At 42.3% G+C, this 15427-nt stretch overlaps 1 protein-coding gene across 4 annotated transcripts in view; it reads left to right on the forward strand.

Moving 5' to 3' along the window:
• The window catches only part of gria2b (glutamate receptor, ionotropic, AMPA 2b), a gene marked incomplete at its 5' end in the record, with an annotated part of 63113 nt that overhangs the window by 28626 nt on the left and 19060 nt on the right, over nt 1-15427 (forward strand). For all 4 annotated transcript variants that reach the window (XM_079502674.1, XM_079502676.1, XM_079502677.1 and 1 more), the window contains 4 exons: nt 964-1203; nt 10382-10578; nt 12996-13049; nt 14066-14224. In XM_079502674.1, coding sequence (XP_079358800.1) covers nt 964-1203; nt 10382-10578; nt 12996-13049; nt 14066-14224 — 650 coding nt within the window. The remainder of the gene's footprint in view (nt 1-963; nt 1204-10381; nt 10579-12995; nt 13050-14065; nt 14225-15427) is intronic.

Below are 15427 nucleotides of genomic sequence, written 5' to 3' on the forward strand. Positions count from 1 at the left end.
TATGTATTTTGCCAACACCGTATTTGCGCCTAGAGGTGTTGTCATGGGCGTGTTGGCACACTTTCCCCTAAATTGCTATTTTGGTCACATGCATTTTGGAAGGCGATAGTGGAGTTTAAAAGCACCCGTAAACCGTGCCTCAATGGAGATGTCCAGGCACAGAGTCAGGCACATCTCTCCTTATTCTCCTATTGCATCTCTTTGTAATCTTCCTATAATCAGCAGAAGTGAGTGCCTGCCACTTCCTTGTGTCCATTGTGTTTATATAATATTGTATAGTCAAATTATTTGTGCCAGGCATTGTGCGGCGTACGCGGTTCCATTTGCTCGTTTAGTACTTTAGTTCATCAGCAAATGGGGTTTAATCCGATTTACCGAACTTTCCTTTTCGCATCATACCGTTCCGTAGAGACAGCCTACACGCACAATCTATATTCCATTTCGTAGTTTACATAGAACTTTGAAATTAAAAAAATGGGCGAGATTTGACTCAATGAAAAGACGAGTGTTCTTGGCTCTGTGCGGGGTGGGAAAAAAAATAAAAACGGCATCACAAGTGAGACTTCAAGGCAGCAGCACATCACTCTTCCATGGGCTATAGACCGTAAGGCTATGAAGCAATATAGAACTGGGCATAACGGGCAACGGATATGGGATCTCTTAAAGGGATTTACACAGGTAACCAAAATATCAACTTTAGTGAGGGAACACCCCTTCCCCACTGCTAAATCCCCAAACAGTGTATTTAGAAAATGAAAATGGAGCCCTCAGTGTCCAAATGTCGAAATGTGTCAATGGATGAGAAGAGAGACCCCCTTCAAGTACACTGTGTTACTACTGATGCTACTGCCAAAATAATGTTTTATTCATTCAAATAAGATTGTAGCATTAAGTAAGCATTTTATTATACATACTCTCTCTCTCTCTCTCTTTCTCTCTCTATCTCTCTCTCTCTCTACTCAGTCTGTTCACAGTTCTCCAGGGGAGTTTATGCCATCTTTGGATTCTACGACAAGAAGTCTGTCAACACCATCACGTCTTTCTGTGGGACGCTGCATGTCTCCTTCATAACGCCCAGCTTCCCTCTGGATGGGAACCAACAGTTCATCATCCAGATGAGACCAGACATCAAGGGTCCACTCCTCAGCCTCATTGAGTACTACCACTGGGACAAGTTTGCTTACCTGTACGACAGTGATCGAGGTAATACGCACGCACGCACGCACGCACGCACGCACGCACGCACGCACGCACGCACGCACGCACGCACGCACGCACGCACGCGCACAGGTGGTCTGTATAGTGGGGCAGGTGGTAATTAAATACATTTCCCGGGATGTAGCGATGGATACGTGTGTGCCCTGCTGTCTCCCAATCCTGATTCCAAGATGCTGTCAGCCATGCTTTTATAGTCCTCAGGGATTGAATGGTTAACAGGCCTCAGATGTGAAATTCTGTCTTTGTAAGGACATCAATCTGTCTCGCTATCTGTCTGTCTGTCTTTTATTTTTTTTTGCCTGTGGGCAATTCTGTTGGCATTTCATTTCAAAGGTTGTGGGCCGAACCGGTGTTGAAATATTGAATGAATTTGACGTATGATGATTACACTCTCAGTTCTCCCTTTGATAGATTGACCAGGTGGTGTCTCATAATGTTCTGCCATTGGAATGTGCGGAGGTTGGCAGAGAGCCTCATTTGTCACCGTTTGAAGGGCGAGGCTGTTCAGCACAAGCGAGCAATGCATGCGTCCACTCTGCAGAAATCATATTTCATACATATTTAATATCCCATCGGCCGTGCTGCCTAACTGTTAACACGATGGGATTACAGAATAAAATAAATACAAAAAAAATAACCTGGAGATAATGTGTGTCTATGGGCTCTTAGTGTTGTGGTAGAACTCATTTAGCACCCTTGGATACAGCCATTAGATTACATCTAGATCCCGGAGGTCACAACACACTGTCCTTGTAAAAGACGTAACAAAAACAATGTTCTGGAAATAGTATCGATGCAGCACAGAATGAGTTGGGTAAAGGTCATTGTTCTCCATGATAAACAACTTGTCAGATTCTATCAGGCATGGCACCTACAGTGTACGAGCCTGTTTTAATTTAAAGAAGCATGAAGCATGGAAAAAGCAGTTGCTGACAATGTGCTGATGTACCCTGGAGCAGAGCAGAGGGCTGCCTGCAACCCTCGATGTACTGTAGACACAAGATAACACTTCTGTTTGTTTATAGCTTGTCTCAGTTAGAAGTATGGACTCACTCCCCACTTTGCACTGCAATCTGAAAACTCACCTCTTCAGACTCTACCTCACCCCCTTCCTCATTCCTTGTATCTTCTGTTTACTAAAGAGCTGGAGAGATGCGGACACTCCTGTTATTGAACAAAAAAAACAAAATATTTATATAGATAGATAGATAGATAGATAGATAGATAGATAGTTTTTTTAAGTGTCCTCAAAAGATGCTCTGCCCGCACAGGCTTACAAGACACGCAACACTGATCTGACTTATACAGTATGTCTGAGTCATGGTGTTGTGGACCGCTTGTCTAGCAAAAGACAACCGTTGTACCGGTCTGTCTGTGTCCCTTTTGTGTCTATATATGGAGGTCTAATCCACCGGCAGGCAATTATTTTGCCAACGGCTGATTCGCGTCTGGCTTTAACCAGGCTAGGAGATCCATGCCCCACCTGGCTATGAAATACCAGTTGTACCCGTGTCAGAGTACCCGTTCCACCCATTTGTCTGTGTCCCTTTTATGCCCATATATGGAGATTTCTGTATCCGTCTCTCTGTGTCCCTTTATTCCTATATATGGAGTTCTGTGTCAGGCGTGCCCAAATATGGAGTGTTGTGATTTCAGACGTGTGTGTCTAATTTGAAGTTGAACGGTTACGTGGATTACAGACATACACACGTACATATGGGGTTCTGTGTCAGGCATGCCCAAATATGGAGTGTCGTGATGTCAGCAGAGACCAGCTCCATATGGAGCCTGGGCAGGGGCCTTTTGTGGCGGTTCTGTACAACTGTGGGTCCGACCAACTTGACACTGGGCACTGCACTCCCTGTGGGAGTGTGGAATGCGTGTGTAGAATTTGAAGTCGGTGGGGCGATCGGTTCTCGAGTTACGTGCATTACAGAAGAACGACAGACGTACAGTACAGAGACGTGGTGCATTTATAGGATAGATATATAATATAAAGATAGCAATATCCTTCAGCCCAAGATCTGCAGTATATCCAGTGTAGTCATATAGGACCCATATGTGTCCAGTGTGTGTAGGCGTCCTTGAGGAAGACAATGAAGCTCTATCCACTCAGCAAAATGCTAATGTTAAAAATGTTATGGAAAAGCAGGTCAAACCATGGCTTGCATGTGACGTGACAGCATAATTTTAGTCTTTAAAATGACAGACAAGACACGTGGCCTAAAGCAGATTCTCATTCAGTGAAGGGCTTACAGAATACACTTATCTCAATTTGCTGTGTCATCAAACTTTTATTGTTTATTTTTTGCCGAATCATCCAACTCCACTGGGATTCAGCTTTTACCGTTGGAAGACAAATGAGATCCGCCGCGGTGCTTTCAGACCATTACACACAGAGCCATACAATTCCATTCAACTTTTATTACCAGTACAGCAATGGTGAGAAAAGGAATCTTTTGTGCATATATTTATGCTTTACAGTGTAACAATAGAGAAAGCATGTACAGTAGAATACCGGAGAACTCGCCGGTTCACCAACTCGCCGCAGCGAAAATTGGAGAGAAACAAGTTTCATTGTCTTCATCGTTATGCTAACATGCTGTCTTCATCAGTATAGTATGTCAAACACAAAGATGTTATAGTTCATTTCCAAAGTGATCAAATTATTTTGTGCAATTAAATGGTCAGCTAGATAACGATAAAAAGGTGAGTATGTGAATACCAATGATAGTACCAATGATATTTCAGGATATTGTTTACTAATGAATTACATTGTTTCGGTACTTTGGTGTTTAAACTTTAGTATTCCTAGTTCCTACTTCATCTAGTGTAAACTCTAAACAACTATCCTCTCTCTCTCAATTCAATGCAATTTTTAATATCCTCTCTCTCAATTCAATGCAATTTTTAATATCCTCTCTCTCAATTCAATGCAATTTAAATAAAGGTGAAGTAAAACTAAAATGCACTAAACCGCAGTGAGTCTGAAAACTTTCTCCGGTTACCGTACAGTATTAGTGCAAATCATCGCATCGGTCACATTACACTTCATTCAGGATCCCATTGAATCTCATTTAAGTGTATTTTTAAAAAATCGCAGTGTTCTTCTTAAATGTGCTTTAAAGGACGACATTGAAGAGGTACGACTTTGAAGAGGTACTTTGATTTTTAAGAGCTTTTGAACAATGTGATGAAACAGACTTTGAAGAGACTATAAATAATACACAGGCTTTAGATAATGCAAGGAGAATGTTGAGGGAAGGGAGACCTCGATATCGATAGATCCTTGTTTAGTTTGAAATGCTAGCTGAGCACAACTGCTTTAGCTAGGATTTACGGTCGCCCTTTTCTCTCTCCCTATCATTTTCTGGCCAACCATCTCTCTATCTTCAACCTCTCTTCTTTCTCTCTCCAGCCTCTCTCTCTCTGTCCAACCTTTTCTTTTCTCCTCACTATCTGTCTTTTCTCTGTTCTTTCTCTGTTCACTCTCTGTTCACTCTCTGTTCACTCTCTGTTCACTCTCACCACACTCTCTCTCTTTTTGCTCACTAGTTGTGTTCTCTGTCTGTGTTCACTCTCTGTTTAGAACGTATCCGATGTCCATCCATCCATCCATCCATCCATCCATCCATCCGTAAGAATGACTGTGTTAGTGGCTGGAGAAACAGTACAGAGGCATTGGTAAAGGTTAACCAATAGTATGTTTATTCACCAAAGAGCACTACCAAATGGCATGAATACAGGAAGCACTCTACTCCCACCACAGACTTCAGTTGACTGGCAAATGGCAGCCTTTTATACCCAGCTGAAGATAATGAGAATGGACTATACCATTTACAGGGGTGTCTTCAAACGAGAACATACCATAAATAAGCATACAATACATATAAATAACTTTAAACCATACAAATGTTACAAGTTTCTGTGAACTACATGAACTATACAAGTTATATAATAAGTCCTTCACACTACAACATAAATAAGCAATCACAACAGCACATCTTAACCCCCCCTGCTATCCTGACATGGTCTAGCCCAATCCTTACTGAAACACATCACAGGCAATTGTTAGGCATTCAATCAAACCTCAACAATAGAACTCCACATTATTGCACTTCCCAAACATATTGCATCTATAACCCACATTGCACTTGCCCCTGATGTTTGTTAATCACCAAGCATTTCCCCAGGTGGAACTCGTTGGCTGAGTGGCCATCTCAGCTAAACAGGAAACAGTATTCAACAATAAAATCATGACTGCAAAATACAACTGTGCAAGTTAATAAAGTGCCAATATGCTGTGCAAAATAAGTAACAGAGGACCACTCTGTTACACCATCCATCCATCCATCCATCCATCCATCCATCCATCCATCCATCCATCCATCAATCTGCTCTCTTTTTTCTGGATCAGACAATATGATTGTCTAATCTTTCTCTCTTGAGTTAAGAAGGCAGTATTCACATTCTTCTGCAAAACACCATACATTTTGATACTTGACATTCTACTATATTCAGTATCTCTAATACTGAGAGGATCCATTATAATAATGCTAGAAAGGTGCACTCAGTGTAGCACAAATCTCCACCAGGAGGCATGCCCTCGTAATAATAGTGATGTATGCAGTTACAGTACATACCCAACAGCCGCCTGCATGGCCCAGCCAGCATGCTTTCTGGTCTAGAGGGGAGGGCGCGCTTGGAGCAAGCGCTGGAGAATATTGGTTCACCGATCAGAGCCAAGATCAGCACACACACACACACGCACGCACGCACGCACGCACGCACGCACGCACGCACGTAGGGCTGAATGTATGACCTCCTGGCAGAGATAATAATGATGACCAACCAAGAGCATCAACAATGTAAGAGCTGGTAATTAATCTTTGTGTATTGTGTACTGTCTCAAGTATGTCCTGCATTGTCCTATTGCATTATTGCATTGTATGGCATCCACAGAGCTAATGCTAGCAGACATCTGTGGTTAGAGACGCCGTGTGCACTCTTAATTAGGTCAGAAGGACCTTCTCATTCCCATGGCAACCACGTGCACACCACTTCATGCTTACTTGCTTGGTCTTGGTGACTTCTCTCACTCTCTGTGTGTGTGTGTGTGTGTGTGTGCGTGTGCGTGTGCGTGTGCGTGTGCGTGTGCGTGTGCGTGTGCGTGTGCGTGTGTGTGCGCGCGTGCGTGCGTGATGGGGGCGCAGGGTGTGATTGCGTAGGTGTGAGTGAGTGTCTCGTCTGAGAGAATGATTAAATCTAATTTCCCACTTCTACAGTTAAGTAATATCTAATCAAAAGTGAAAATGGACAGACATTTCTAACCCGTGTAATACCCAGACTGATTATACGGTTTTTGAAATTGGCTTCTGTGGTGGGTAGTCGATTGCTTCTACCTCCTGGTAAAATGCATTATGTATCAGAGCATTCTTTCTTAATTTGAATAGTTTTGCATCCCATTATACTGTATGCGTATGCAAATACACCCCTTCACTGATAGTTTATTGGTGTAATGTGAGAGTGTATAGGCTTTTACTATCAAGGCAACAAGTGGAGCTTTTTTGTCTGTGGAGGCAAAATGTTGACCTTGACTTTTTGGGGTTTTGGATTAATTCTTTACTCCACTTTACTACTGTGAAATGCTGTGAAAATGTCTGAAAAGGGACTCATTTGATTATGTTACAAAAAAGAGCATTAAGAATTATTCATAAAGAGGCTTTCAGAGCACATAACAGGCTTTTTAATATCAGGCTTACTGAAAATCATGGATTTAGTTGAACTACGAACATTATCAGTTGTGTACAGAGCTACAGTATAACATAAATTGTGACCAAAACAGTTTTTTTCAACCAAGGTTCATGTTTTAGGTTGTTATTAGAGAAAGTAAAATATGAGTGTTCTTTTTTTTCTCCATTTGCTGCTTTCTTTCGTTTTAGTGATTTTAGCAATTTTTGACAGTGGGGCGGGGGCATTCGAACATTGGGCTAAATATGTATTTAGCCACAAACGATCACAGAATCTACTGAATGTGAAGGGGGGTACTATAGGGGGATGCCATACTGTGTTGTATGGCTCAACATGTCAGTTTGTCACCCCCTTGTCACCCCCTTCACATTCAGCCCCCCTGTAAAAAAATAGCTTAAATCGCTAAAACTAAAGAAAGCAGCAAATGAAAAAATAAAATAAATAACACTCATCTTTTACTTTCTCTAATAACAACCTAAAACATGAACCTTGGTTGAAAAAAACTTGTCCTTTAAGTGTTTAAAAAGAAAGAAAAATGAAATGTAACCCTCTAATTATTAGAGGGTGTAACAGAGTGGTCCTCTGTTACTTATTTTGCATAGCATATTGGCACTTTATTTACTTGCACAGTTGTATTTAGCATGATTTTTGTTGTTGAATACTGTTTCCTGTTTAGCTGAGATGGCCACTCAGCCAACGAGTTCCACCTGGGGAAATGCTTGGTGATTAACAAACATGAGGGGCAAGTGCAATGTGGGTTATAGATGCAATCTTTGTTTTGTTTTGTTTCGTTCTCTTGTTTTTTTTTTTAGCTCTTAGGTATTAATAAGACTTATCTTCTTCCTGCTCCTTTTTTTTCTTTTTTGGAATATGTAAATGGCAAAAGTAAACAGTAGGCTAGTAAAATTAATATAATCATGTAAAACCATAAATGAAATTAAAATAAAGAAATTAAATTTAATTAAATGAAAGGTGTTGATTACTTTTCGGTTTAGCTTAAGTTCTCAGAATGTTTTTGTCATTTTTTTTTTTTTTTTCTTTTTCTTTTTTTTAAGCGCCCACAGCGTCCCGAGCGGGAATCGAACCCAGGACCTTCTACTGTAGCTAACATTTTTGTGACAGACAGACAGACAGACAGACAGACAGACAGACAGACACTCAGACAGACAGACATTTTGTGATTAGTGACCATCACTCATGAGTAATTCATATTACTCACTCAGTGAGTAATATGAATTACTCAGTTGAATTATTGGTAATATGCTGTAATACCAACACAAGGACAAGCTGCCTCCATACTGTAGTGTAGGCCTAGTGCAAACAGGGCCTAATCGTTTCAAATTTGGTTTCAAATTACACTTAATCTTTAAGCAGCACTTATACAGCAGCATCAACATTATAGAGTTCACACACCACTTTAGTCCTTGTCTACACGGATAAATCAACCCACATTCCAATTATCTCTTTAAATGAGTGTCAGTCTTACAGTCAGCTTTAACCAAAGGACCTAACGACCCAGCAAAATGACGACATCGTTTATCCACACGCAAGAAAACTGCAAGGCACCCATTATCACTTCACACAGTCATAAAAACCTGCTGCACCGTTGGGAGGAAGCTGATTACACCTGTAATTCATCCGACAGCAACACAGTGAAACAGTCGACAATTTCTTTCTCTGGATTGGCGATCAATATCAGAACTGATTCAGCTGAACAACCAGATGAAGTGTGATTGGAATGTGAGCAGAGCATGGACTGTGTGTTCCTCAAGCTGACATAGCACTTCTCCTAGTCCTGGTGTTGCCAAGTCCACTTATTTCAAGTGACTTTGGGCTTGTTTTTCTGTAGTCGACTTGCTTGTAAATATTTGTAGTTGCGGGTTGTGGTTAATTTTTTGGGCGTGTTTCTGTCTATAGTTGTTTGTCTCAAAACATTTCAAGGACCACCATGTATAGAGTCTATAATTTAAGCTGGGAACCCATCGTCAAAAAAAATTGCATCTGGGGGCACCGCCCGCAACCACGTATAGAGACCGGATGTCGACCGGTTCACAGCCCTCCTCTTCTCGTGGTGCGTCTTTGTTTTCATTCCTACTAAGAACAAACTCTACACTATGTAACGGGAGTTGTCAACAGATTCAGCTGCAGAGCTCTGAAAATGTCTTGAGAGATTACCATATTTGTAACCGTTTTAGAAAAGCCACACAAGATCTCAGTTTACCTATATTTTATATTGGCTGAGAGGGTTGGAGACGTGCCTCGTATCTACCTACGCCTCTCAGCCATTATAAAATACTCAGTGAACTGCTAATTGCTTTAAAGTTTAAAGTATAACGGATTCTAGTGGTAAAAGAGATTTTATGGTGTCCGTGATTTTATGGTGTCCGTGTGTGTGTGTGTGTGTGTGTGTGTGTGTGTGTGTGTGTGTGTGTGTGTGTGTGTGTGCGTGTGCGTGTGCGTGAGTGCGTGCGTGAGACAGCGAGTATGTGTGTGTCGTGATCTGGTTTACATGCATGCCACTGCCAAATGCCTTCACTGGTTAGACATACAGTATAGTGCCCTGAGGTTTGTCACAGAGGTTTCTCCCATTACACCTTGTGTGCCAGAGTTGTGTGGTTTTCATTGGGCTCGTGTAGACTCACTCACTGGCACTATTTTATTCATAAATCCATCCTTCTTTTATTTATAAATCCATCCTTGCTTTGCTTCCCTCCTACTTTATGGATATATATTTTATACAAAACCAGTAACTATAGTTTACATTCAAGTATCACCCTCTTACTTACTGTCCCTAAAGCTCGAACTGAACTTGGCAAACAAGCCTTCAAGTCTCCATTGGACAATGTACCTAGCTATAGTTATGGGTTATATGGTATGATTCTATTGGTGCCTTGTATGCCACCGTTGCACTCATAGATTATTCTAAATGTTCAGTTATTATTCTAAATTATTCTAATATCACTGCATATATAGTACTCTGGAATATCTGTGTGGAACCTGCATTTCCAAGGGGTGGACTAAAAATGCCTCTGGTGATAAACCAGAGGCCATATTTCCATACTGGTTCTTGATTGGTCCCTCACTACTTCGGAGGGAATTAAGTCCAATCACAACTGAGCCTGCAGACCAAATCTACAGAGGTCTTTTTTTTCCTGCAATGACAGATTTGACAGATTTTTCCAGGCTAACTCTGAACAGGGCTCCCTAAATAAAGGAATGCATAATTCAAACTCGGGTCCAATATCTTAAACACTAGACCAAAGGGATATCCCCATGGACGGGGGAGATATTAGACTTTTGAGGCCATCAGGCAGAGGCTCTGAGCCACTCTGCTACATAGGCATGCCAGGATTCATATGGTCAGATATCTATCTAACAGTGATTATTGCTGCTGCGTTCTCTCTCCCTGCAGGTCTGACCACTCTGCAGGTGGTCTTGGACATGGCGGCAGAGCGGAAGTGGCAGGTGACGGCCATCAACGTGGGAAACCTGAAGGACGAGAGGAAGGACGAGGCGTACCGCGCGCTCTTCCAGGACCTGGAGACCAAGAAGGAGAGAAGGGTGATCCTGGACTGCGAGCAGGACAAGGTCAAAGACATCATGGAGCAGGTATGGCTCATGTTGAAAGCTCTTAGGTCATGATGGTCATGGTCAGGATTCAGTTCATTATCAAAAAACTAGAGAGGTGTCCTGGGCCAGCTTAGCGGTCCAGGCACCTTGGCTGGTAATCCATGCAGCATGACAGTGTGTCGCGGGTTCGAGAGGCTTTTGTGCTGGATATAGACAACCGGCAATCCGACGGACTTGACACCGTTCACTGCACTCCCGGTGGCGGTGTGGAGCATGTGTGTCAAATTTGAGTAATACTCATTATTTAAAGTATGAGGCATAAAGTACAGCAGCCTTGTGTTCATACAACAGAAAGATAGGGTATTGGGCAAGACTGACAATGTATCTTTCAGGACATTTCACTGCCTCGTCTCAACCATTACTCTATATGGCTCTGGTCTCAGACACCGCAGTGTATTTTTTGACATTCCGTTTCTCTCCAAAGTTGAATGTTGCCACTATTGTTGGAGCAGCCATAAACTACACAGGTTCACCCGATGTTCTGGTCATCTTTGTAAAGTTAGTGTTAGTAAAAAGCAGGTAAAAGATTAACGTTTGAGCAGACTCACATCAGTCACTTTCCCATTCAATGTAGTAGAAGAGCCGACTGTTTACACTGAAGATATGTCGTCTCCGCCTTCAGGAAATTCGTTGCCTGCGACCATGAGACCCGTTTCTGAATCGGTCTATATAGGTGCTCACTGCTCATGGTATACAAACCCAACACACACTCACTTGCACATAGGCCTACAACATACACACATACATGCACACACACATATTCTCTATCCTACCAGGACCTGGTTTTTCCTACCCTATACCAGTTGAACCATTAGTCTCTGTTCTTCTGGCTGTCTGATCAGACCTTGAACTCCACATGAATGCAAATACTAATTACCTGGCTGGATAGATAATCTGCATTATTAATGGTCCTGAAATATCGTTGCTGTCGGACAGAAATCTCTTATCTCCATATTCTAACTTTTTGTGTTTATTCTTAAAAGTATGCCCTCCTTAATCATGCAACAGCGTCACACGAAAGTAGCAAGATGCAGATACAAACAAGACAAGCACAAACAAGCACAAAAAGTATTGCTTCACACCGCGTTTGGAGGTTGCAGATCTGCAACCTCCAAAAGTAGCAAAACTTTTTGTGCTTGTTTGTGCTTGTCTTGATCTGCTAAATGTTCTACTTTTGAATTTGAATCGTGAAAAGAGTTTTGGACATATGAAGTTTCCACCCGACAGAGACAATATTATTTCCTTCCATGCTCAATCTGTCACAGGGCAGCAGTAGTACCCCCCCCCCCCCCCCCCCCCACCCACCCTCACATTCATTAGCAGGAGAGAGGAACCGTATCAATTCCACTAATTGTTCGTTTAAGCTGTAAACAAAACTCAAATTAAATGCAGCAGAGATTTGTATAAACGAGTTATTTATATCGCGCCTAGAGCCCACGCAGCGTATCGATTGGAATTTAAGGCACAGTGTCGATGCCACTTTAACCTGAAATAGTGAGTGGAATGGATGTCTGCAGCCCTCGGAGACCGTTTCATCGGAGAACAACTGAATGTTTCAAGGAGGTTAAGGGCTCTATTTAACTACTTTGCCTTTTGTTTTTATACTATTTTGAAAAACATTTTTGATTAGTTAAAATAGCTAATCTACATCGACACACTGTGAGCTTGTAGATTGTCTATTTTAACTATTCAAAAATGTTTTGCAAAATAGTAAAAAAAAAAAAAGGCAAAGAAGTTTAGGGTTAAGGGGTTTAGCGGTGACGAAAATAGAGCCCATAGTCTTCTGTCCTCCTGCCGGAGATGTAGAACACGTGCACGCTGTGAGGTGTTATAATATTCCAATCCGTTTCATGTGACAGCCCTAGCTGGCAAACACAGGTGTCAATCAACTGGAGGGGATTAAAACCTCTAGCGTGTTATTTCCTACAGCGCCTCAAAAGGTTCATGGCTGGGATGTTTCTCTTTACAGTCACACTGGCTGATAAGGGAAGTGGATTAAGTAGCGCAGTAGGTATCTCTAGGAAGCAGTGTTTATGACTGAATGCCATGGGCCTCGTAATCCAGTGATAACGTCTGTTAAACTAAATTATATATTACATTAACCAGATGGTTTGAATAGTCTAATTTGTCAACTAGTGTAATACAATGTCATGTATGATTCTGTTATCGGTAGTTCCGCATAAATATTGATAATGTTTTCTAAAACACTGACGCTTTCCTCTAGTAACAGTTGACTGAATATCCAGGTTAAAGACACATGTGCTTACGTTGTGTGTCGACTATTTCACCTCAGCTTTTCCTTGCGTCCATTTTGTTGCTGTTGAGTTTCAACAGACATGTCTTTGATTAACCTATACTAATAACGTGATCATGTGTCTTATTGTTGTGTTCCGTAGGTCATCACCATTGGTAGACATGTGAAAGGGTACCACTACATAATCGCCAACCTGGTGAGTTTGAACAATGATTGAATAGTGAATGTGTGGATCTAGATCTCATTCTGTGTGTACCTTTATTAGGTATTACTACCTAATAATCAGTCATTTGATTTATTGTTTTTACAACTACAATTTAGGAGCAGACGCTCTTAATCCAGAGCGATTTACAGTAAGCAAGAACAAAAACACGGTAATAGGACTACATCAAATATATAAAAAATAAAAATAGTCATCATGAATCATACGTAAGCTTAAGAACCAGTGGAATATCTATATAATGAAACTATGTGTGTATACACTATAGAGTGCTATAAGTTGAGCCTATGCATACGCCTGTAGGTGGTCGAGGGTAGGGCAAGTAAGACGGCAAGTGCTATGGGCTAAGACAGAGTCTGAAGAGGTGGGTTTTCAGACTATGGCGGAAGATTGGGAGTGAGTCTGCAGTTCTGATTGCAATGGGAAGTGCATTCCATAGTTTTGGAGCCAGAAGGGAGAAGAGTTTGGGACGTGTGGAGCGTTGTTCCGGTGTTTTTAGGTAAACACAAAGCAAAGGTACTTCCAACTTCCCTGTGTCGGCTGATCTGAGTGCACGGGAGGGTGTGTAGGGTCCGATCATACCTTTGGTTGCTTTGAATGCCAGCATCAGCATTTTGTACTCTGTGCGGGCAGCGATCGGGAGCCAATGGAGGGAGCGTAGAAGGGGAGTGACATGTGAGAATTTTGGCTGGTTGAAAACCAGGCGAGCTGCGGCATTTTGGATAAATTGGAGAGGCTTAAGTGCACATGCCAGTAGGCCAATAGCGAAGGAGTGTACATACAGTACAGTATAGCTTGATAGATACAGTAAATATACATACAGACAGATACTGTAACTATAGGCCTAGATAAACAGACAGACAGACAGACAGACAGACAGACAGACAGACAGACAGACAGACAGACAGACAGACAGACAGACAGACAGACAGACAGACAGACAGACAGACAGACAGACAGACACCTGTAGGTAAGAGTCTTGCTGTGTGCAGGGGTTCATAGATGGAGACCTATCCAAGATCCAGTACGGCGGAGCCAACGTGTCAGGATTCCAGATTGTGGATTTTGACGATCCGCTGGTGTCCAAGTTCGACCAGCGCTGGGAAGCTCTGGAAGAGAAGGAATATCCTGGTGCTGACAGCAAGATCAGGGTGAGTGAGCGCACACACACACACGCACATGCACACACGCACGCACGCACGCACGCACGCACGCACGCACGCACGCACGCACGCACGCACGCACGCACGCACGCACGCACGCACGCACGCACGCACGCACGCACGCACGCACTCTCTCTCTGGGGGGCTGCATTCAATAACCAGGGACAGTGCTGTGTGGCCCTATGCAAATATCCTAAACATATGTGTCTCCGACATGTCAAACCAGCAGAGAAGTATAAACCATGCTAAAGCTAGAGTTTCCATAGAGTTGCAGCCTTGTTGTTTATTTGTGAACTTCTTGAAATAAGCAATCCTTCCAGCAAATTGCAAATCACCCTCCACATTAAGAAAACAAACACACAACTGTATTCATCCCACTAGGGCCAATTAGTTTAGGGTTTTTGCTATTTTTGTGGCAGCAGGCCTGTACATGTGACATTGTATTGTTGGTGATGTTGCTATGCACATTGTACATTGTACATTGTACATTGTACATTGTACATTGTACATTGTATGCACGCACGCACGCACGCACGCACGCACGCACGCACGCACGCACGCACGCACGCACGCACGCACGCACGCACACACACACACACACACACACACACACACACACTCCCACGCTCTCTGTAACAACAATTTACAATTTACAATTCAGGCATTTAGCAGTCGATCTTAATCCAGAGCGATTTACAGTAAGCAAGAACAACACATGGTAATACCGTCAAATACATACTGTAAATAATATGTACTGCAAGAGTTGGTTGAGAACTGAGTATACACAATGTGTCTCTGTGCTGTTGCTCTGTGTGTAGAACAAAGTTCTAGTGGTCCGGGGGCCCCTAGGGGTCCTTGAGGGAGTTCCAGGGGGTCCCCAGCTAAATGATAGTTAGGAACCAAATGGACACTTATGGGTCTGTAACTCAGAGAGTGTACAAATGTGTACATTTACAATTGTACACTCTCAGAGTTAAATTTAATTTCAATATGTACAGTATATAATATACTGTACATGTACATTTCTATCTCTGGAAATGCCGTTAAATAGGGGGCTGTAGCCTAATTCAGGTCAAACCAGGGGCCCTAGACTAGCAGTAAAATCTTCTCTTATGGGGGTCCTTGGCATGTATTTTCAAATGGGGGTCCGCAGGCTAATGAGTATCATTTTGGGGGTCCTTGACATGAAAA

Source organism: Electrona antarctica, assembly GCF_951216825.1.
Source record: "Electrona antarctica genome assembly, chromosome: 1".
Classification (NCBI taxonomy): Eukaryota; Metazoa; Chordata; class Actinopteri; order Myctophiformes; family Myctophidae; genus Electrona; species Electrona antarctica.